Genomic DNA, 24,134 nt, shown 5'->3' with positions numbered 1-24,134 from the left:
TAATAAGTAACTGTATTTACTAATTTAAATAAGTAACTGTAAATTCGTATCAGCAGTCGACGCAACCAAATACATACAGGACGAAATTTAGCCGTTGTTATACAAACATTACTTTAGTGTTTTAATCTACGATATTATGCATTATCGTCGATTATTGGCTTACGATTACAAAAGTTATGAAAATACAAGCACAACAATTATAGGTTTGTTTCTTACAAGAACAAAAATACAGTATATATTCCTGTAGATAACAATACAGTTCATAATATCAAAACAGCAATGACAAATTGGCAATTGTTAGACTAATACAGTTAACGCTCTTTTTTTTTTCTTCTTCTTTTTTGAGAATAAAATATGAGCGCAAAACGTTGGCGTGCAATACGAGCGTAAATTATTGGGAAATCAATTACATTGTACAAGATGATGTGGTTGAAACATAGAAAAGACTGTGAACATTTTTTTTTCTTCTTCTTGATGTGTTAGCTTGTATACTTGTATATTACGATGATTATACTAAAGAAAACATGCGTGTCCATTGACTCTTGGTGTACGAGTAACACATCTTTTCACAACACCTGTATTTACAACAATTCTGCCCCGTATCTTTATATGTACATGTTGTAACCTGCATTTCGAAGAAAAAACTAATACATGTAATACACTTCACTCTATCAGACACACAATTGATACCTATACAACAGTACATCAGTACCTGCATTAATAATCACGTGAATGAGTACAGAACATATCTTTACACTGCAGAATTCATAGACGGGGCATGCTTCAATCAGTTTTATGTCATGCACCGCTTGGGGAAGTCAGATTTGACAAAAGGTCTGGGTTGATTGACGGTATAACCATCGGTTTTAATGGTTTGCTATACTGCGTGTACGTGAGTAAAAAATAAGCAGTACATAACAAATACACTTGTGAAAAAATGAAACATACAATGTAATATCATCACTCAGAGAGAGAGAGAGAGAGAGAGAGAGAGAAAAGAATGTCAAAAGCATTTCACATAAGCGTAGGTTATCCACAACTAACCGATGACACTGAGATGTGACGTTACTGTATGATACAGTTCCTTTCATTTATAAGAGCGTGCAGTGACACTAGCCAATGTCAAAACAAGCAAAGATAACAAAATGTACATGTATAGAGAAAATGATCTAATGACAACAGCTTCTCTTTATCATTAAATGTCTAAATAGGTAGTTGAAACGTTGTCTTCCAGTACCTCCCTCTTTGGATAGAAGTAGGTAAAGGCATTCTTAATTTGTGAATAAGTCGAAATTCCGTTTTGGACCACACGAAATCCCTTGTTGACGCCACTACCAGCAACCTTTGAACGGAGTACCTGCAGGTACATGTCTTTCGTAATGTCATTTTGCTTCTTGTTGACTCCTTTACAACTGAATTTGTCAGTAGCACCAAAACAGTAGTAAGTTTTACTGCAGAGCGCTATTATCCCATCCCCCTCCCACTCTACTTTGAATAACCCAGGTGTCCTCTTGTCATATCGAGCATTCTCGGGGGTATCGTTTCGAGGAAACCAGTGTGCCTTGTTGTTTTCATACTTCTGTCTCATATTGGGCTTGATTATGTTATCAAACGACTCAGACGAAATGGCGATATAAGCGGAGTCCGTATCCATTTCGCACATTTGAAAGTCTGACGGATCCACGTATTCCAAGAGAAAATCGTAATAAAACTGAAGCATGCGTAGTTTTGCTAATTGGTAGACGGCATGACCGATCTGAACAGGAAGGTCCATGTTAATCTTTCTCTTCGCCATATCAACCTCGTAGCAATTGTCTGAGATGGGGTTCAAGTCCCGGAAAAATGTGTCATTGATGTGTTTCTCGGCTTTTTTCCCGTCGCAAACATTGACATTTCGATGTCTTTCCTTATTTGTAATAGTTTTACCATAGGACGAGTTGCCGATTAGTTTCATGGTGTCAGCTATTATACTCTTAGAGGGATCAATATCACCCCTACGTCGAGCATTTGACACGCTTTCGCCAAAGTGTTTGAAGCAGGCAATGGGCTTGTACTCCACAAATTGGTGTATCTTGGATACGACCAATCCATGGCGAAGATACCATTGGAGTAGAGGTGTGTACAGTAGAATGTTTTGACCAAACATACTCCCAATTAAGCTACGCCTAGGAGTGTTCATGATGTCATGTTCCTTGGCGTAGGATCCCATCACGTCCCCGATATCTTCTCTAGATATGTCTACATTCTTAAAAATTGGACACATTTCTGAAAAGTGTTCTTTGAGATGATCAGGCACATGGATATCACACTGAACGAACCCAAAGAGAGCACCATGTTGAATAGCAGAGAGAAGATTCTCTTGGGTTAACCCATGTCGGTATTTAGGGGGAGGAAACCTTTCCGTGAGAAAAGCGCCTAGTTTTGGATCAGTTTTGCGCATTTCTTTATATTCACACTCCCAGATGGAAATGTATTCGTAACCCAGACTTTGTACGTATCGCCGTTTTTCCTCGGTTTTTTCCAACAGTTCCTCCATAGTTTTTCCCAGTTTAGTGTTCCTTGTACGACCTTTATTGAGATGACAAGAATGCCCATGGAAGTAGCATCCATGAAATTCAAATACTTGTTTGGTTTCGGCACAAAAGCCATCCACGGGAAGCTGGAGATGTCCGATTTTCTTTTCAGAATAATTACCGGCATGTCGAATGGGAATTTGTCGACAAAAACTTTCGTATTCTACCACTCTTGGGAGATCGGATGCCTATTTTCTGCTTAAAGTCATTCTCGATACGATCGTCTTACATAGTGACCTGTTGGCATTCTTTGCATAATTGCGTGTAAATACAACGCATTTGCGTCAAAACCAACTATCTTTTTGCATGGCTTACCCCACGAATTTTTGTTACGTTACGCTCATGATACCTATGAAAAATGATAGACGGACCTCCCACCAAATTATCACGAAATGTGTAATAGAGATCCTTGTCTTTCTCCGAGATCAAGCTAAAGTGTGCCTCTGGGCTACATTTTATCAGATACTTCATGGTAAGTCCAGGAACTGAAATACCGTCTTTGAACAGATCGATTTTGAGATTCATATAGAACTCACGCATCTTCTCCACAGCTTCATGAAAGGTGTAACGTCGAGATTATTGTACCATATCAAATAATCTCTCAGGCAAGACATCTTATTTTCTTTCCAGATGCGCTGACAGTATTCATACTGCTCTCTTGAAAAGGAGGTATCTTTGAGATTATCCCTGAAAGCTTCAATAGGGGGAAGTTCAGATTCATTCAGTTTTCGAGGCAATCCACCCAGCCAGAGGAAAGTAACCTTTCCCCTGTTCGCAGTCATACGCCTTTAGAAATGCTGCGTACGAAAATCCAGGGGCAAGAAAATTTGAAATATCTAAGAACTGGAGATGTTGCGACTTCAGAGCCATGTGATTATGGTTTCGCTTTATGACAAAGTCGACCGAATCATACTTCAAAAGTGAAGGATAGAGAAATTGTTTAATGGCATTAATGTCATACCTCCCCGATTAAACCCAACCACAGGCAGTTCTTCGATGTGATTGACAAATCGTTGCTTTAGTCTCATGAGATGGGTTGCTTTCTTAGGCTTTTCTTTGTTTTCTTTTGCGAGGTTTCAAATTCTTGTATTTTCAGATCTAATTTTTCTGTGACGTCCTTGTAGAAAGATTGAAGCAACGAATAAGAACTCCGACTAATTTCTAACATATACATCACAGTGTCATCGATTAGTTTTTGTGAGTCTCCATCGGACACTTGACAAAATGGTTCTGTGTATCCGGGAACATTTGAGTTAACGCTTACACTCATCGGAATATGTCTAGAGCTATACTGTAATTTGTCAGTTGGTGTATCATTCAGGTTGTTGCTGTTTTCTATCTTTTCTAGGTAGGACTCCATGTCGAAGGTAGCAAAATAAGGAAAGTATCTGCGCTCTTCTTCAACCAGAATCCCTTCATCAGCCAACTCTTCCCATATTGTCAATGGATTGTGAAATGTAGCTCTTCCCTTAGGGAAAACATGCTTAGTGGCCGTAGAAGTACACGTTTTTTCGTGTCGATGGAGTGTCTTTCGAGTTTTCCAAAATTTATTGCATGTACGACATTGATAGTTTTGGCAATAACGTTCAATATCGGAGATGTAGCTGAAATGATTTTCGTATAGATTTACATACATAGTATCTGGAAATTTGTCCAGTCCCCGTCGGACGAGTTTAGCGGCTACTGCTACATTATCATTGTCTGCCAGTTTCTTTTCACATTCTGTCACACCTTCATCATCACTACATTGTACTGGTTGTAACTCATACACCATAATATTGATCTTAAAGAACTCTTCCACTTTATTCAAATGACCGAGTCTAACGCCTGAAAACTCTGAGGTGGAAACATGAGGTAGGCCTGTGTACTGTTTCAGCAATTGTTTGGCCTTGGTTTCAAGACCTTCAGACTTTTCCCCCTGAAAGAGAGCTAGGCATCTAAAAAGACATAGGTTATCATTATACACCCGGCCATCCCTTCGGCTACTGACTAACGAAACAATGGCCTGGTTATTCTGTACATAAGCTGGGAGATCTATCCCTTGGCCAATGGGATGATCTGTGAGACAAAATACATAGAACGTCACATTTGTGATATGCTGAACCACCCATTTGGAATTTGGGCGAAGTGTTCGAGCATATTCCAGAACATCTTCTTTCAGAAATGTATCCAGAAACTCTTGAAATGACGATTTGTTAGTAACGAGGGCAGGCTCGTTGAGTACTTTAGTGTTTCTACTGGCATAGAAATACCGACACTCGTTAGTTTCATTGTTACAGAGTACGAAACCGTAAGACGCATTAATCTTGAAAACTGAAGACTGCTGTTCAAACACTTTTTGTGCCTTTTCTCGAAGACTTTCATTGTTAAGGTTTGGAAGATGAAAGTTGTAAAAGCGATGAACTCTGCCAAACGACTGTCTGTCTTGAATGTCAAGCCAACGTTCCCTGTACACTTGGGCGGCGCAGCTTTCAGGGTCGATGTATGGAGGAATGTCGATAATCGGCATCAAGTCAGGCTGTACGCGACGTCCTGAAAATGGGGTGCATTGATTTATGCATAATAAATCATCATTTGTTGCACTAATATAATCAAAAGCCTATTTGCTCGGCTAACTAGAAAATGTATCGCAGTATTATTCTTGAAATCAACAACCAAATGATACAAATGAATTGTAGGTCGGTCTATATTTTGTTACATGACAATTGAGTTTTTTCTTTTCTTTTCTTTTCTTTTTTTTTTACAAACAAAGAAGCAAACAAATTTTGAGTTAATCTAGGCCTTCCACTGTATATATGACTATTTGACGTTTGTTGTATATTTGATTAAACTTGGATATATCCTCGCAAAAAAAAAATAAAATCGAGCAGTTGGAAACCATGGAAAGCAAATTCATTACATAAAGACAACAATGCAGAATGGTCACACGCTTATTTACATAGTGCGATGTCTCGTACTGATCATTACGCTACTAAGAAGTTTGTGCTTCCTCTTGTTCTTCATTATAAATCAAGGGAGAACTGACAAGATTTTGTAAGAAACAACTAACTCATTATTTTTGCTGTGTACAAGTGTGTAGATATCGAGATAGATAATGTATCTATAATTTTCACCCATCTTTACAATGATATATGCAGTAGGGGCTGTTCTTGTTTAGTCTAGCATTTTCTTTTTTTTTATTATTCTTAAGTGCATACTACTGCCTAAAATATCTACACAAACTGATAACCATTTGATATTCAGTTCAAGCATTTTGATTATCCCACAAATTGGTAGCCATTATCTTCACAGTTGTAATCAATCACGACATATAAAATGTATTATACTAAATTATAAATTCTAATAAAGTTGTTGTTTATGTACTTACTCTTTGCTTGGTTTCCTTGTTGTTCAGGTGTTCGCTTTTTGGGTGCTTTTGGAAGAGTCCGGTGTTGATGGGAATCCAGATGTTTCATAAATTTCTCACGTTGGTAATATGTCCGTCCACATGTATGACACAAATAGCTATCTCTCTGGCGATGTGTTTTCACGTGTTCATCAAGATGCTTCTGTTCTATGAATTGTGCATCACACTGTGAGCAAGTTAGACGCCCGTCTTCACCATCCGTTTTCACGTTATTCGGATTTTGGTGGGTTTTCATGTGTCGTTTGAGACTATCGGGCCGACTGAAAGCTTTTCCACACAAATCACACACATGCAATACTCTCTGTTCTTGATGAAATACACGATGGTGGCGCAACAAATTCTTTTTCTCCGTGAAATTTGCGCTGCAAAACTCGCAGCTAAATTTCCGACAGACGTCTTCCATGGTGGCTTATAGTATTTTGTCTCTGTAAGAATACAGGCAAGTGTAATCAACAAAGATGGCACAAAATGGGTATATAAACACGTTTCTTTCTTGAACTCTTAGAGGTCCGTGCTCCACAAATGCCAAAGGCTGAATGAACCTTAACCCGAGTAAAGGAGGGTTATAACTCCCGCCCCATATCAGGCGAAGCGGTCATTTCCTACGGTTACGTAATAATATTATCACGCTCGAATGATTCCTGGCAACTGCACACAGATCTGCCATAGCACATAGCATATAGTTTAACATGCAATTCCAGACACTCACCTCCATTACTGCACAAGCTTGTACATGGCCAAACAAGATACGGTGTAGACAGTATAAAAAGTACTGGTAGTCTTGCTCACGTATGATATTCATGTCCACTTTACTTGATAGCATCATGCACACTCAAGTATACCGTAAGATGTGAATGCACTAAACTTTTCCACAACATACGAGCTTCAACAGTCCTGCGTTTTAAGACTATCAAATTAATGTAAAGCTTAATGTACAAAAATTATTAAAGTGAAGCACTAATAAATGCTAAATTAAAAGCAGGTTAAAAAAAAAATGTTGGTCGGTCAACAAAGAAGCCTTTTCTAAATCGTTAAGGCCTTATTTTTATGTATACATGTAACAGAAGTGTAGTTAAGGTGATTTCTTTTTGTTTATGTCATTGATCTGTAATTGTGTGAATCATGTTACTACAAATGCATTTGTTGTTTTATTTTGTGTATATACAGGGGCGCCATTGTAAAGCAGTTAGCAAACTGAATGTGTCTACCCTGTCTTATTCTTAAAAGAAAACATGAATAACAATAATAAAAAATGATAATAACAAACTCAGACGTGTTGAGCAAAAAAAAAAAAACAAGTACAACGAAAAAAAAAAGTTTGCGAAATTCCAAAAGAAAAAAAAAAAACAATTCAAGGATAAATGACCACAACACCACACATTTTATAACGATTTCAATAACTAAAAACAACAAAATACGAATGAATGCGAGAAATATAAATTAATTCTAATTCGACTCGTGAACAAGATTATACTCATCAATATTACGATGTCTATAGGATATCCGTTAGATCAAACTAAAAAAAAAAAAAACTATCGGATATCTTACTCTCTTTTTATTGTTGTTTGTTTATTGGTATTTATTTGTTCGTTACTTTAAATTGTCTCGAAACAGCATACTGCGCCAAAGATTCTACAAACATCGACCAACATCATCACTCAGCAACTATCGCAGCAACAAAAATGCGCCAATCCAATATGCTTTATAGGGAAACAGGATGAGACCGACCTATCCAGTGTCGTGATATATATTATTTAAACCTACTCCAAAGTAGAAAGTAGCGGTCATCTGTCATCTATTCACTACAAATTCAGCGTGCTACGATACAATGAACAATTTTTTCTTTAGCTGGGATTTCTTTCTTTTTGATATTCAAATTCATTGGAAAATTCAATTTCATCTTCGTGTTGAAATTGCTCACCTAGAATGTCTGAGGGTAATGCAGGCGATACGCTCCACAACCACCAAAGGCCGAACTCGAGTAAGGGGAGTTAAAATTCACCGCCCCACTTCAAGGAAAGCGGTCATTCTACGGTTACGTAATACCATAACGCGTAAATGATTTCTGGCCCCGGCTTCCTGTGAATATCTGCGGGTAATGCAAGCGAATATGCTCAAAAACAATGTAAAGGCCGAATGAACCTGAACTGGAGGGAAGGAAGGATAAATTTCCCTCACCACTCCATAGAGACCAGTCATTCCCTACTGGTTACATAATACCATCGACTTTTCTGGCCACTGTACCAAAGATACACTGTACCACTCCGTTTATTATGCACAGGCACTTTCAAACCTTCGCCTCCATGGTTGCACAAGCTCGCACGATCAAAGGTTGATCAAAACACGCATCATTATCAAAAAATACTGGTAGTCTAGTTCACGTATGGTGGTCGCGTTCAATTTAGTTAATATGTGATTGTCACGCATAATCGAGTGAAATACTCAATAAAGCATGGATTCATATTCAACAGCATATTATATACGAACTATGGTTGAAATAGTTTACGATTCAAGTGATGCATTGACGTATTTTGAAGAAGAAAGAAACTCTGGGTCCATTTGTATAGATACTTGATTTGTAAGTTGAATAGCTATACATATTGCGTATACATAATAAATCAATTGATGCTGTTAATTTTGTTTTTCTTTCTTCCTTTTTTTTTCTTTCTTTCTTCATGTGTATTATGTAGGCCGAATCTAACGCAATAGATTCGAGTCATTTAAAACTTCCTAGTATTTTGCTATTCATTGAGGCTATACATCATGATCCGTTACGCCCTCAAAATGTTGTTAGGTATGTAGTATATCCTATCCGTTGTGCCATATGAACGATCGATAATAAAGATCACTTTGCTTCATGATACTTCATACGAGGCTCCAGGCAAAAACTTCATGGATTGCAGGTTACATGTACTTTCACGAAAAAAAAACAAAAAAAAAACAAAAAAAAAAAAAAAAAAAAAAACAAGAAAAAAAAAAGAAAAAAATAATAAAAAGATTGTCACTACAGCACATACATGTATATTCATGCATACAGCTCCACATACGCCCACCCTTTCTCAAAAACAACAGCAGCAACAACGACAAAATGTAAGGCTCCACATCTCATAGTCAAAGCGCTTGCAAAGGCCCCACCCTCATCTTCCTGAAAAGAAAAAAGACAACAGCAAATGTACTGCTCCACATATCTGGTAGCTTAATTGTAGAGGCTCCATCCACCCTCACCTTTCTACATTTAATACAGTAACAAACGTGGCGCTCCACATCTCCCATAGCTTGTAAAGGCTCTACCCTCACCTTCCTAATAAAAGACAATAACAACGAATATAGCGCTCCACATTTATCAGAGCTTGTAAAGACACTTACCCTCCTAAATAAAAAAAAAATGACAACACTAATAACGATAATATAGTGCTCACATCTCATGTAATAGCCGCAGCGCTTGTTAAGGCTCCACGCTCACCTTTCTAATATCAAAGGAAAGATAACAACAACAACAACAACCACAGATGTAACCCTCCACATCTTATGGTCGCATCGCTCGCCAAGGCTCCATGCCACAAGTATTCAGATTCGTGATACGCTAATTTGCATATTATTTACGAATACAGCATCGGCGATACTACGGTTTCATGCATATTCGTAAGGCTCCACAGCTATTAAGAACTCTCATCTTTCCTTTTAGAACAAAATAATCGTAACGCTCCACAGCGCATTGTGACAGCGCTAAAGGCTCCGCACATACCTTCCTAAAACAAGCAAAGAAACAAACAAACTAAAAGTAAGTGCAGCGCTGAGTCCACATCTGATAGTCACATCGCTTGTCAAGGATTGATGTTCATGGAAAGCTAATTTGCATATTCACTGATAAATCATCACTACAACCTAATGCATACACATCAGGCTCCAAGGCTAGAACTCTCACCTTTCCTCTAAGAAACGAAAATAAATGTAGCGCTCCACATGTCATAGTCACAACACTCAAGGCTCTACGCCCAACTTTCTAAACAAGCAAATAAATAAACACACAAACAAAAAGTAAGTGTATAGTGCTCCACATCGTCACCGCGCTTGTCAAGGCTCCACGAACGATAGATTTGCGTTCATGGAAAGCTAATTTGCATATTCACTGATAATCATCGGCGATATTACGGCCTCATGCATATGCATCAGGCTCCACAGCTAGAACTCTCACCCTCCCTCTAAGAAACGAAATAGATGTTACGCTCCACATGTCATAGTCACAACCCTGAAGGCTCCACACTCACTTTCCTTTAAAAAGTCAACAACAACAATAATAACAGCAAAGGTAGCGTTCCACATATCATGGTCGTATCGCTTGCCCGAGGCTCCACACAACCAACCTTCACGCTGATTTACATATTCGCAAATAAATCGAGACTTAACCTCAAGCATATTCTTTAGGCTCCACACAACGCTCGCCTTTCCTCAAAAAAAAAAAACAAACGAACAAAACATCGCTTGCCATACGCAAGGCTCCACGCTTACATTTACGTTCGTGGCAAGCTGATTTACATCGTCCAGAATTCATCGTCGCGACATCAGCAACCTCGTACATATTCACAGTCCTGACAGCTCCACAACACCGTCAAGCTTTCATAATCTTATCTAAAGGATGGGTTCATTTCCCCCTTATTAACGCTATCTAATCCTGCCAGCAAATAATGACATCATACATATTCATGTATGATTGTATCTCATGCATATCTATCGTATGACGTCATCATCTCATGCATATTTATCATGTGGAGCCAAGGTGGAGCTCCACCGGCTCCACCGGCTCCACCGGCTCCACCGGCTCCACCGTGGTGCCGAGGGGAACATATATATACTACTAAGGTGGTCTGATATATCAGAGTAGAGAATACCTGACGAGGAGAAAGTGCAGCACACGTTGGTAAATGTATTATCAAGAAGAGTAGATGTTTGTTGTGTAATTCTAGTCGGATTATCTATAAGTGGTTCAAAAGAATTGGAATATAGATTGTTAACTAATTGAATAGATACTCGATCATTTGATAATAAATCAATATTAAAATCACCAACAACGTGAACATTTTTATTCTCTCTACAAACACATGATAATATCGAATCAAAATCTTGCAGAAAGTTATCATTATTACTGATAGGAGGTTTATAAACTACTCCAATAATACAATTTCTACTGCTTACACGTTCAACCTCAATAAATAAGGACTCTGCATTACCCTGGGAAAAATAAATATCAGATCTCAGCTTAAATGACAGGGAATTGTTAACATATAATAAAACACCACCTCCTTTACCATGCTTTCTATCGTTACGGAGAAGTTTATAATCACTGATATCAAATAATGGAGGTGAGTGTTTATGAAGCCACGTTTCAGTAATGGCAATAATTGAAAAAGAGTGTGATATGGTGGTAACATATTCAACATTTCAAATTTTTTTGAAAGACTACGTATGTTCAGATGTAATATACTGAAATTACAATTATTTCTGAAACATTCAGAAAATTCATTAGGTAAATAGTATTTACAGGTGTTTGCATGGTTAGCACCTTCGTTTAGATTGTCATCCATATCCATTTGTGTTCATACACAAGGTAGGCAAGTACATATAAGCAGCGAGTCTATTGTTTCAGGTAAGTGATGTAGAGTAAATAAGATAGAAAAAAAAAACCCGTACAAATTACTGGTAACTTAGAACCGACTACGAACTAAATAGAGTAGTCGGGTGTATGACAGAGGTTGATTACAAGGCAAGATAAACATCGACTCTCCGTGGATTGATTAGAACAGAGACAAATGAATCCCACTGGATTTCACAATAGTGGTATACACAGTTATGTACTACATTATAGCTCATAGCAGGCGAGAGGATTTAATGATAGTGATGCAAGAGGAGAATGAGGAGAGAGAGGGAGGGAGAGAGAGAGAGAAAGGAGCAAGGCATTTAAAGGCAGTTTCAAATAATTGACATAAATCGCAGAACTTTCATAATAATCGGTCATCGTTATATACTTGTACATACATTTCAATGCTCTTTAGTTTGATGACTGGAAGGTGTAGGGGACTCCAGTACGGCTTCGCCATTTACCTGCGAAGAAGCGGAGCTTAACGTTGTTCCTGTACAGATCCTGCACAGCTTTGGACCACTTCCTCTTCTCGATGAGGTCGTCCAGTGTCAGATCGTCCGTCATGTAGTACGGCTCGTCTGCTAACTTTTCACGCTGGTTCTTCATCAGGTGGGTCTTGTGACGGTACGACAGGGTCTTGAATAAGATGTGCCTGGGTTTACCTTGTGCCAACTTTCCGTCGCGATGAGCTCTTTCAACTTTTACGTGCGAGGGACACATCATCAACGTATAATACTTATACGCTTTGAATACCGCACTGTAAAAACATCGGTGTTAGATTTAACACCATGGGTGTTAAATCTAACACCGATCAAACTTCAATAGAGGACCACACCCACAGGTGTAGAAAATGCACTGTGATGGTGTTGAAATGCGAATTTCTCCTTGAGAATGCCTTCCACGAGGGCGATGCAGTCTTCATCGCTGGATTCCGGTATTCCCACGATCCGGATGTTGTTGCGGCGAGAGAATCTCTCACTTTTGTTGATGGCCGAGTTGTGCTTGGCGACTTCATACCGGAGATCTTTCACTTCCTTCTCAAGCTCTCCTACTCGTTTCTCCAGGTGTGAATTTTTCTCATCCATCTCTGTGACTCTCCTGCTTTCAAACTCAATCGCTGACCCGAGCTTTGATTCCACCAGCTGTATGCTTTCAATAAGAGATTCCACGGCTTTTCTGATCATTGACTCAAAGTTCTTTGTCGCTTCCTGAAAGTAGCCAGCAATCCCTTCATGTGTGACCTCAATCTCTTTGTACTCTGTGCTGGCTGGAATGTCAGGGATGGGTATTGGCGTTGGTGTTGGATCGGTCTTCGGGCGAACACCTCCCCCGGTAGGGCTGGCGGGTCGAGCTCCGTCTGTCCCGTTGGTTCTACCTGGTGTTGTTGTCTTGGGAGGCGACGAGGCTGTTTTGGGCCTCAAAGTACACTTAACGTCCTGCTTTACCTTTCTTGGTAAGCTATCTCTTTGATAGTTGTTCATAATGACGCCAAAGGTGCCCGAAGTATGTATCCAAAGGTATCCAAATGGTAATAAGCTTCGGAGAGTCGATGAGTTGCGTGTTACTCATTAGCAGCCATGTATTGAAATGTATTGAAATTGAGACGAAACAAAAACCCAAAATTAGTGCTTTGAAATAGTTCTACCATGTGAGTTAGGGATAGAAACAACCACTGTAAAAAAAACTGAATCCGTATGCTAAGTATTGTTAAATACACAAATTGTGAACAATAGCTATAATAATAACGCTTCCAGATTAAACCGTCTACAGTTACGGTTTATTGAGAAAAATACTGATATCTCCTTATGTTTAAGGCTTTATTGCAAAATTGTTATATGGTAGGATGTTTTGTGATACAACAGACCTGCACATATGCATCAAATGTGATATCCTGAACATTTTTAAAATCACTGCTCCTAAAGGTAAACTGGACCTTTAAGAAATTGACGATAAGATTGCTGGGATGGTCGTGTAGGAGGAAGAAATCCTCCCTCCATGGGATAGGGAGTTCATGGTACAGATGATGGTGTACTGGGTCGACTTTACGGCGCCAAAAGTAGGACACGCGTGCTACCTTATGTGACCCGCCATGCCCGTATAGCGTATAGCGAATAGCGAATAGCGAATAGCGAATAGCGAATAGCGAATAGCGAATACCGTATGATACCGTATTCAATTCAATTCAATTCAATTCAATAATGGTTTTATTTCAATCGCATTGCAGTCAGAGACTGAATTGCACGATGTTACAAAAAATATAACACATACACAATATAGATAAAATAATCATAAAATTACAAAAAGCATTTCCATTATGAACACATCATATTTAGCCAGGATATGGACTCGAGAGGAAGTGAGGAAGGGAAGAAGGACAGAAGTACTGATAGGGAATTAGAGAGGCAGAAACGAGGGAGGGAGTGAAAGGGAAAGCGGGATACATAAGTTCAATCATTTGTATGCAATTGTTCATTACTTCAAAATGCTGGAGCATTCAAAAAATAACAATTCCACAAAATGAATCATATCATAATGAAGATATAAACAGAACGCGGAAGAAAAAAATGGAATTGGTGAGATTATCAAGTGTACACACAAAAAAAAAACAATCAACAGAATTACAAATATAAATATTTCCATAAAATAAATCTCAAATTCCTCTATACAATTTTACACTCTTTCATATTAGATAAAATATTTCGCATTATCTCGAAATCATGGTAAAAAAAAACCACACATTGCAAACCATCAGCCCAATTGAAACGGTAACCGTACCATCCTCTTGGAAGTAAAAAGATACAACCGTAAGGGTATTTAGAAAGAAGAGAGAGAGAGCAAAAGAACGGAGAGATGACTATGCAAGGGAGAAAAAAAAAGGTGAGAAGAAGAGGAGCAGGTCTAGTGAAGAGTAAGAGGAATCAATGTAACCAAAAACTATAGCGGATGCGAGGGAAGATATGAGAGACTTATAAAAAAATACCCCGAAAACAGAAACATAGCAGTCTGCCTTGTAATCATTTACATAATACCAACATGCGTTTCAAACAGCAGTATTGACCATAGGGGAAAAAAAAAAACCGGACCGTGCATATACAGTGTATGGGAAAAAAAAAACCCACCATATATACACACATATACACACATATACATTACTTATTATTTAAACGGACGTACTGCTAAAAAGACATTGATAAACCTCAAATGAGAAAAAAAAATGCAAAAATGTTGCAGGTAAAGTACAATGTACAATAATTACAAGTATTTGTCACGAAGACAAGATGGAGAAGGAGAGAGAGAGAGAGAGAGAGAGAGAGTGAAGAAAAAATAACAGCTTGATCATAGACGATTCCATGTCAGAAGCAATACGCAACAGCACAATACAGCACAATGCAACACTTAGAAAATGAATATTGCACAGTTGCATCTTGAAATAAATTGACGTAAGCAGAGTGTGACCAATAAACCACTGAGACTGATATGTTAAAGCTTTACTGTGAATTGTATAACCGGACCATGTAAGGAGGAGAGGAGAAGAAGAAGGAGAGGGAAAAGAAAGAGAGAAACAAACAAACAAGACGGCCAATTGGCAACACATACAAAGAAGCGAATCAAATCCACACTATATTAAGAAAAAAAAATGTTGCAGTATACTTCTTGGAATAGATTAACATAGGCAAGGTCGTAGCATTAAGACCAAACAATTAATATATACTCAAGCTTTACTGAGAGTTGTATAGTCGAACCAGGTATGAAATAGGACTTTGCTTCATTCTGTTGGTTTTGCATCGTATCTCTTGAAAACTACGAGTGTGTCGTAAATGACGTACAGTTTGACGGGTTGGTGGGATAAGGTCTCTGAATTGCTGAGGGTTTCTCATAGATTTTTTGAAAAAGGACAAACAAAGCAGCTTTCTCCTTTCTTCCAAGTATTGAAGATCGTGCGCGAGCAGTATTTGGTCGTAGGTTGTTTACATATAGTCTTTTCCAAAGATAATACGAAGGCGCGTTTCTGGATTCGCTCCAGTGTCGCGATTTGCTCTTTGTTAATGGCACCACTCCAGACGGGAACTCCATATTCTAATATAGGCCTGATGTAACCACGGAATTTCGCGATCATGTCGGCGATTGGAAGATGATGGCGCTTCAATAGACGTAGCATGTAAAGCTGTCTGTTGGCACGTTTCACAAGGTCTGCAATGTGAGAGTCCCACTTAAAGGGAAAGTAAACCCAAAGAGCAATGTGGATTGAGTGAAAGCAGTAACATTAGTAGAACACATCAGTGAAAGTTTGAGGAAAATTGGGCAATCGATGCAAAAGTTATGAATTTTTAAAGTTTTGGTGTTGCAACTGCTGGGTAAGGAGACTACTAGAGGTTATGACGTATGAGTGGACTACAATATAAAGAAAATAAGAAGGGAATTCAATGAAAATTCATTTTTCATGAAAATTACACATTCCATCAACTTGATACTGACGTATGTTAGGGTTAGCACTTATTCCCCCTGCTTTCTGATAGCGGTTAGTTAAGAACTCTTTCATTTTGCTAGAAAAGTGAATTTTTGTGGAATTCCTTTTATATTTTCTTTATATTGTGGTCCTCTCATACGTCATAACCTCTAGTAGTCTCCTCATCCAGCGGTTCCAACACCAAAACTTTAAAAATTCATAACTTTTGCATCGATTGTCCGATTTTCCACAAACTTTCACTGATGAGTTCTACTAATGTTACTGCTTTTACTCAATCCACATTGCTCTTTGGGTTTGTGTTCCCTTTAAGATCTTTTTGTATGATGATACCGAGAAGCTTAATTGTGTCTACACAGTCAAGGACACAGTTTTCAAGTCGAATAGGAACAACTGTCGGGGGTCACGCCTGAAAGAGATTTCCATCCTGGTACATTTGACAGGGTTGAGTTTCATTCCATTCATTTCAGACCATTCAGAAAACCGAGTAACCGCCAGTTGAATGCTAGATGGTTGATTTTGAGAGCGGCATTCAACGAGGGACACATCATCAACGTATAATACTTATACGCTTTGAATACCGCATTGTAAAAACATCGGTGTTAGATTTAACACCATGGGTGTTAAATCTAACACCGATCAAACTTCAACAGAGGATCACACCCACAGGTGTAGAAAATGCACTGTGATGGTGTTGAAAAGTGTTCACCTGACACTTCGTGGTGTTAATTTGACACTGCACCTGGTGTTATTTTGACACTGTACTGGTGTTAATTCAAAAATGACACCACATGGTGTTGATTTGATATTTGTTGGTGTTAATATCAATGGTTTAACACCCGTCCAGCTTCAATAAGAGACCACACCAGCTGGTGTTACTGTGGTGTAAATTTATTTTCACATTTTTTCAAAAATCTAGTATTTTGATGTAAAATTCTTGATCGTCTTGTTTAAATTAAAAATCAACAAGAAGTGCAATTACTAAGAAACTCTTCAAAAAACAGTTTTATATTTGGAAATGACACCCGGAGGTGTTAATTTAAGACCATAAATGAGCACCGAAAATTTAACACCAGCTCGGTGTTCACTATTTAACACCGGACTTTTTGCAGTGCGGGAGGACCTAATTGCGAGGACCTAATCGAGTACCTTGGGGGACTGTGGAGCCGGGAAATGTGCAAACGCCGGGAAATGTGCAAACGCCTGGACATGTGCAAACGTCTCGCCGGGAATTGTGCAAACGCCGGGAAATGTGCAAATCTCTAAATTTCATCAACGGGAAATGTGCAAACGTGACGCCGGGAAATGTGCAAATGTTCAATTTTGCCGGGAAATGTGCAAAACGTCGCCGGGAAATGTGCAAACCATTCATTTCACCTATATTATGTAGAGATGGAAGAGAAACTCTCAATCAAAGCTGCGCACGAACCATTACCATCTTTACTATCTGTCTTTTTATGCCTCCGCCACGAAGTGGTGCCGGAGGCATTATGTTTTCGGGTTGTCCGTCCGTATGTACGTCCATCCGCTTTCGTTTACGCGATAACTTGAGTAATATTGACTGGAATTTTACCAAATTTAGTCCAAGTATAGAGTATTATGATGTTATTATTTGTTAAGATTTTGGGTGAAATCGGCCCAAGGTCAGAGGTCAAAGGTCAAGGTCAAATCATGAAATTGTATCCGTTTACGCGATAACTCAAGACTGGATCGAGCAAATTTCACCAAACTTTGTCGGAGGATGATGTATGATGGGGCAATTACTTGATAAGTTTCTAGTGAAATCGGACAGAGGTCAAAGGTCAAATATCAAGGTCAAATCCTAAAATTTATCTGTTTACGTGATAACTTAAAACTGGATGAAGCAGCTTTCACCAAACTTGGTCCAATGATGATGTATGATGGAACAATTAATTGAGTAGATTTAAGTGACATTGGCAAGAGGTCAAAGGTCAAAAGGTCTAGGTCAAATGCTAAAAATGTTGCTATTTCCCCCATGTCTATGCAATGCCCAAAGGTATTTTCTTGAAACTTAGTGTAGACATGTACTACTGCGTAAAGATTCTCCAAAGAGAGTTTCATGTCATAAGGTCAAAACTCAAAAGGTTAAAGGTTAGGTGAAAATGTTGCAATATCACTTTTCTCGCAAATGGTTCAATGTATCTTCATGGAACTTGGTGCACGCATGTACTGACTGGCAGGGATTATCTAGGGAATTTAGGGGTCTTGGGTCAATAGTCAGGGGGGTCAAAGGTCAAGATCAACTCCTCAAAATTTTACTATTTCCCTCATATACTAGTATATGCAATGCTTGCATTATTAGTTTTAAAACTTAATATATACGTGCATTACCTAATGGAGATTCTCCGGGAAATTTCCAGCCAGAAGATCAAAGGTCAAAGGTTAAGTGTCAAGGGCCAGGTTTCAATGCCCCCCCCCAAAAAAAACAACTATTTTGTACTGTAATTACATTTTTTTTCGTACCTTGGAAATTACTCAATGCACAAACTTATAAAAGGGTCCGTCAGAAGTCAAGTAAAAATTCTCAATTCCCTAAATATGTGTACCTGCACTCTTAGACAATAAATATAGCAAACCCAGTTCAAGGAAAGTGAACATTCAAGATATTTCTGACAAACCTGTCATTTCAATATTTTGCCAGCTATGTGAAACTGTCATCACACATTGTGAAGACATTGTACTATACACCTATTGGGAGAATCATGCATTATGGCGGAGGCATCAGTCGCCATAGCGACATTTCTAGTTTTTTATTACATTTTGAGCATTTCCTTGCAAACTCTTCAACGATTGTTCACCAGATTTGGCAGATAACATCTTAATGGTGATATGATCGTAATTTGTCAAAATGAGCCCCCCCCCCCCACACACACACCAGTCCTAAGGAGGGAGTGGGGGGGGGGGGGGGAGGAGTTGAAGCCTCAGAGTCCCTATACCATGTGTAAACGCTTGATTTTTTTTTTCTTCATCTGTCGAACCGAAAAAGAAAGAGCTAAGTTATAGTCCATGGGCCAGGCCAGATATTGGTACCATCTGAGGTGGCAAAACCTTTTTGGTGTCATTTTGTTTGTCGGGCATAGATATGCCTATCAAGCTATGATAGCATTTCCAAATGAGTAGCTTAGTCATAGTAAATGAATTTTAAACCAGTTTGGTTTCGTTGTTATATCCCTGTACTTCTGAATCGAGACCAACCGCTATACAAAGAAGAGCACTGTCTTCTGTATGTTCACAGGTGTTCTGTTGTAAACGCGGTGCGCTTAGTCTTTATTCAAGGCAGCGAAGGGAATATCCAAGGGTTATGATGTCCACAGCGCTTAGTCTAATATTCAAGACGGCGAAGGGAATATCCAAAGCTTAATATGATACAGTGTATATCCCTTTATCTAAAAACAACAACAACAAAAAAGCAATATCTCGTGAATTTTAGCGTCTTTTTCAATTATTTATCATTTTCCGGTGAAAACGCTGCGTTGAAAACGCTAATACCACGCCAATGTCGTTTTATTTCCATCCAACAATGAAAGATTATGCAAAACAATGTACCGGTACACTACAATACATTATAATTAATAATGTTGTAAATGAACGGAGTGATTTTGTTTAAAACTGATGTATTTGTTGAGAGGGTGGTATAAAAACAGTATAGATGATCCCTTTTATTAGGAACTTTAGATATGATAACGGTACATTGTTCTAGATAAAGACTAAGCGCACCGCGTGACAGCTGTGGACATCATAACCCTTTGGATATTCCCTTCGCTGCCTTGAATGAAGACTAAGCGCACCGCGTTTACAACAGAACACCTGTGGACATACAGAAGGCAGTGCTCGTATTTGTATAGCGGTTAGTTTCGATTCAGAAGTATAGGGATATAAAAACGAGACCAAATTGGTTAAAAATTCATTTATTATGACTAAGCTACTCATTTGGAAATGCTATCATAGCTTGATAAGCGTATCTATGTCCGACAAACAAAATGACACCAAAAAGGTTTTGCCACCTCGGGTGGTACCAACAACCCACTTTTCGGCTCTTGGCCCATGGACTATTAGTGCTATGAAGACATTAATGACTAAAACCTTACGTTTGATTATGGCGGACCCAGGGGTGCCCTTATCGGGGTTGAGGGGGAGGAGGGGGATTTTCCACATTTTCAGCACATTCTCGAAAAATCTACTAATAGGACGGATTTTCACCCAACTTGTGAAATATAGAGACAGTCATATTTATGGTAATATAATCTTGATTTGTTAAAATGCGCCCCCCCCCCCCCCCCCGGCGAAGGGGCGGGGGGGATTAAAGCTTCACTTTTAACATCCCAAAAATCTGGATTTTTTTTTAAATCTTCTTCTGTCAAACCGAAAAATATAGCGTTAATGCTATGAAGACATTAACGTTAACATTAACATTTTCACACATTCTGCATCCTCTTGAGAAATCTTTGACGGATTTCCATCGAACGTGGGAGGTAGCATCTCTCAAAGGGTAATAGAGTCCCACTTTGTTCGAAGGGGCAACAAGTCCAAGTTGTTCCCCTTCCCCAAAGCTATAGGGATAAGACCAGGGTAGCCCCCACATCATTTAGTAAGCAGAAGTGAAATTTCATCAAAGTATAGATCTACCTTCTAAAAATGTGATAAGATTGTGTTCTATTACTCTTGGTTGTATAGAAAATTTCTTTAAAAAGTATATATTCCGGTTTTTTTTCATATGTATAGGGTTTTCAACAAAATTCTGAATTCCACCCGAACGACCCCACCCCCCTCGTGTTGGTCCCTTTCAAGTTCAAGGGGCGGAGATGAGGTAGGGGGGGGGGGGGGGCTCCATCTCCTCCCACTTTAGGGGTTGGGGCAGTGCTCATTTAGACAAATTGAGGTCATATCACCAGATAAATACGCTACGCTACGTTTCAAGCTTGGCAAATATCTATTATAAGGGTTTCAAGAAGAAGCTGAATAAGTGACAAATCCGCCTCCGCCGCACTAACTTAACGTTAATATTCATGAATTAACTTACCATAACAGGCACCAGCACTCTATTAGCTCCATCATTTTTGTATAGAAGGTTTTTTTTTTTCTTCTTTTTAAAGCTGATATATAATTTTATTATCCGAGGGATGCGTCTTGAGTTTTCAGGAAAAAGACAAAAAATGTGAAAATTAAGCCTCCTTCCTACCCACTCACCTTGTTGGGCATCCCTTCATCTGTCATTGTAAATTTGAGCGTACTTGTACATCATGCATTAACTGTATTTACAGTACTATCACTATAAAGATGCTATGGCCAAGTTTGGTGAAAATTCGTCATAGATTTTTCAAGAAGATGGAGAAATTTTTGAAAATCCCCCTCCTCCCCCTGGTTACAGCTCGTTATTCCGAAGGATCGTTATTCCGAGGGCTCTTTTATTCCTAAGATTCGTTATTCCGAAGGTTCATTGTTCCGAATTTCATTTACGGATTAACCAGTCTTCGGAATAACGAACCTTCGGAATAAAGCCACAAATTTTCGGATTAACGAACCCTTTTTCATTTTCGGATTAACGAACCTCTAGGTATAGGGACTTTGCGTATTTCGGATCAACGACCATTTGGAATAACGTACCTTCGGAACAGCGAACCTTCGGAATAACGAACAGCCCCCCTCCCCCTCACCCTCACCTACCCCCGATCAGAGCACGCCTAGATCCGCCATAATCAAACATGAGATTTCGGTCATTAATGTCTTTACAGCACTGACTTTTTCGGTTCGACAGAAGTAAAAAAAAAATCAAGAGAATACAGGGACTCTGAGGTTTCGGTTCGGTGTAAAAATGGCAGAGGTAAAAATGGCAGAGGTAAAAATGGCAGGGGTAAAAATGGCAGAGGTAAAAATGGCAGAGGTAAAAATGGCAGAGGTAAAAATGGCAGAGGTAAAAATGGCAGGGGTAAAAATGGCAGAGGTTAAAAATGGCAGAGGTAGAAATGGCAGAGGTAAAAATGGCAGAGGTAAAAATGGCAGTAGTAAAAATGGCAGGGGTAAAAATGGCAGAGGTAAAAATGGCAGGGGTACAAATGGCAGAGGTAAAAATGGCAGGGGTAAAAATGGCAGAGGTAGAAATGGAAGAGGTAAAAATGGCAGAGGTAAAACGGCAGAGGTAATAATGTCAGAGGTAAAATTGCAGAAGTACAATGTCAGAAGTATAATGAGCAGCGATTTCGTGAGATATAAACGTATGAAGAGGTTTCGAATGATAGCCTAGCCAGAGCAAACTGTATTTATCGAATTTTCAATTCCAAATTGCAGGTTTGAAGAATATTGAATGAATTATGTTTTAAAGAGATTAGAGCACTCTCAGCATTCTGGGTTTGATTCAAATGCACTGGCGTAATCTGTCTGTGTGCAGAGAAATGATAAACCAGCTAAGAGCCTAGTAGTCCTATGGGACAATTATTTCTATTATTCAGTATTATCATTATTATCATTATTATTATCATTATTATTATCATTATTATTATTATTATTACCTATCATTATAAGGGGGTTCCAACAATGCTGCAAAGCCCTTAAAACAGTTTAATCCTACGTTGTTTCGCCCAATGAAGTTATCACACACACACACACACACACACACACACACACACACACACACACACACGAACCCACTTTTGGTATAAACATATACGCAGATATACATACTCTCACATACACACTCTTACACAAACGAATTCCGCTCACGTCCAGGCTACGTATATTGTCATTATTTTTCATTTCTTGAACTGTTTAGTGTAAAGAAGTGAAGGAGACATAGTCGAAGCAAACCGCTAATTTTTCACCTGTTCAATATTATTTTCATCACAAGGCCTGATCACGGCATAATGTAGAAGTAAAAATACAAAACGCAAAAAACAAACTACAGCAGATGTATCGGCAGACATAAGTAAGCTCTTGCAAAATATCTTATTACATTGTTCAAGTATCATACGGCGCAAAAAAAATAAGCTTTTGGAAAATATTTTATTACATTGTTCAAGTATCACATGGCGCAAAAACAAAAATCTCGAAATTTCTCCTAGTGGTAACGGAAACCAAATGGAAACAGTAAAAGATCCGTGCCAATGATATCATTTTTCATACCTGCATGTCTGTTATCAAGCAATTTTATTTTCAGAAGTTTGCACGCTTTTAAAAATACTTATTAATATAGTATAGGACCTACCAGATCTAAAGTGAGTTTGATATTTTACTGACAAGATACCTGTAGAGCTGTATAGTGGTTAATATGTCCATTTTCAGGTGTACCGAGGCTCATCTTTTTACTGATATAATTGGACTTGTTGACTAGCCGAGCGTTTTCAAGTTACATGAGTGTCCCATATTTCTCCCCGTGTCCCATCTCTCCCCGGTCTCCCCCGTGCTTTATTTCAGGAGAAGAAGGCACGAAAAGCGCGTATTGCGAGAAAGGTGTCAGAAACATGAAGGAAAAAAATCTCTGTCACTTTACCTCGTCCTCTCACATTTCAACGACTAAATTTTTATCAGTGGCATTTTTATCTCTAGCATTTTGACCACTGACATTTCGACCACTGACAACTTTACCTCTGACATTTTTAGCACATAATCATTTACCTCTGCCATTTTTACCGCTGCCATTTTTACCTCTGCCGTTTTTACCTCTGCCATTTTTACCCCTGCCATTTTTACCTCTGCCATTTTTACCCCTGCCATTTTTACCCCTGCCATTTTTACCACTGCCATTTTTACCACTGCCATTTCTACCTCTGCCATTTTTACCCATGCCATTTTCACCTCTGCCATTTTTACCCCTGCCATTTTTACCTCTGCCATTTTTACCCCTGCCATTTTTACCCCTGCCATTTTTACCTCTGCCATTTTTACCTCTGCCATTTTTACCTCTGCCATTTTTACCTCTGCCATTTTTACCCCTGCCATTTTTACCTCTGCCATTTTTACCCCTGCCATTTTTTCCTCTGCCATTTTTACCTCTGCCATTTTTACCTCTGCCATTTCTACCTCTGCCATTTTTACCTC

The 24,134-nt window shown here is 38.8% G+C and overlaps 2 protein-coding genes across 2 annotated transcripts; both read right to left on the bottom strand.

Moving 5' to 3' along the window:
- Window positions 1-1,195: 1,195 nt before the first annotated feature.
- LOC139724730 (uncharacterized) lies at window positions 1,196-2,005 on the bottom strand. Its single transcript, XM_071635852.1, has one exon. It carries the CDS (start codon window positions 1,952-1,954, stop codon window positions 1,196-1,198), a length of 759 nt encoding a protein of 252 aa, XP_071491953.1. The 5' UTR covers window positions 1,955-2,005.
- A 544-nt stretch (window positions 2,006-2,549) lies between these two features.
- Window positions 2,550-6,382, bottom strand: LOC139724691 (uncharacterized). Its single transcript, XM_071635814.1, has 3 exons — window positions 5,941-6,382; window positions 4,208-5,105; window positions 2,550-2,568 (listed from the first exon to the last, which is right to left on the bottom strand). The coding sequence occupies exons 1-3, from the start codon at window positions 6,380-6,382 to the stop codon at window positions 2,550-2,552; spliced, it is 1,359 nt and encodes a 452-aa protein (XP_071491915.1).
- Between the last annotated feature and the right edge of the window lie 17,752 nt (window positions 6,383-24,134).

Source organism: Diadema antillarum, unplaced genomic scaffold (assembly GCF_040938485.1).
Source record: "Diadema antillarum isolate AM-2024a unplaced genomic scaffold, OU_Dant_1.0 scf00000226, whole genome shotgun sequence".
NCBI classification, from domain to species: domain Eukaryota; kingdom Metazoa; phylum Echinodermata; class Echinoidea; order Diadematoida; family Diadematidae; genus Diadema; species Diadema antillarum.
This window is presented reverse-complemented; position numbering and strand designations above follow the sequence as displayed.

Bases quoted from the DNA above. Each gene is read 5' to 3' on its own strand.
- LOC139724730 (XM_071635852.1), bottom strand. From the start codon at position 1,954: ATGAAACTAATCGGCAACTCGTCCTATGGTAAAACTATTACAAATAAG.
- LOC139724691 (XM_071635814.1), bottom strand. From the start codon at position 6,382: ATGGAAGACGTCTGTCGGAAATTTAGCTGCGAGTTTTGCAGCGCAAAT. The intron at 5,106-5,940 runs GTAAGTACATAA...CCCCATTTTCAG, and splicing joins ACAAGGAAACCAAGCAAAGA to GACGTCGCGTACAGCCTGAC.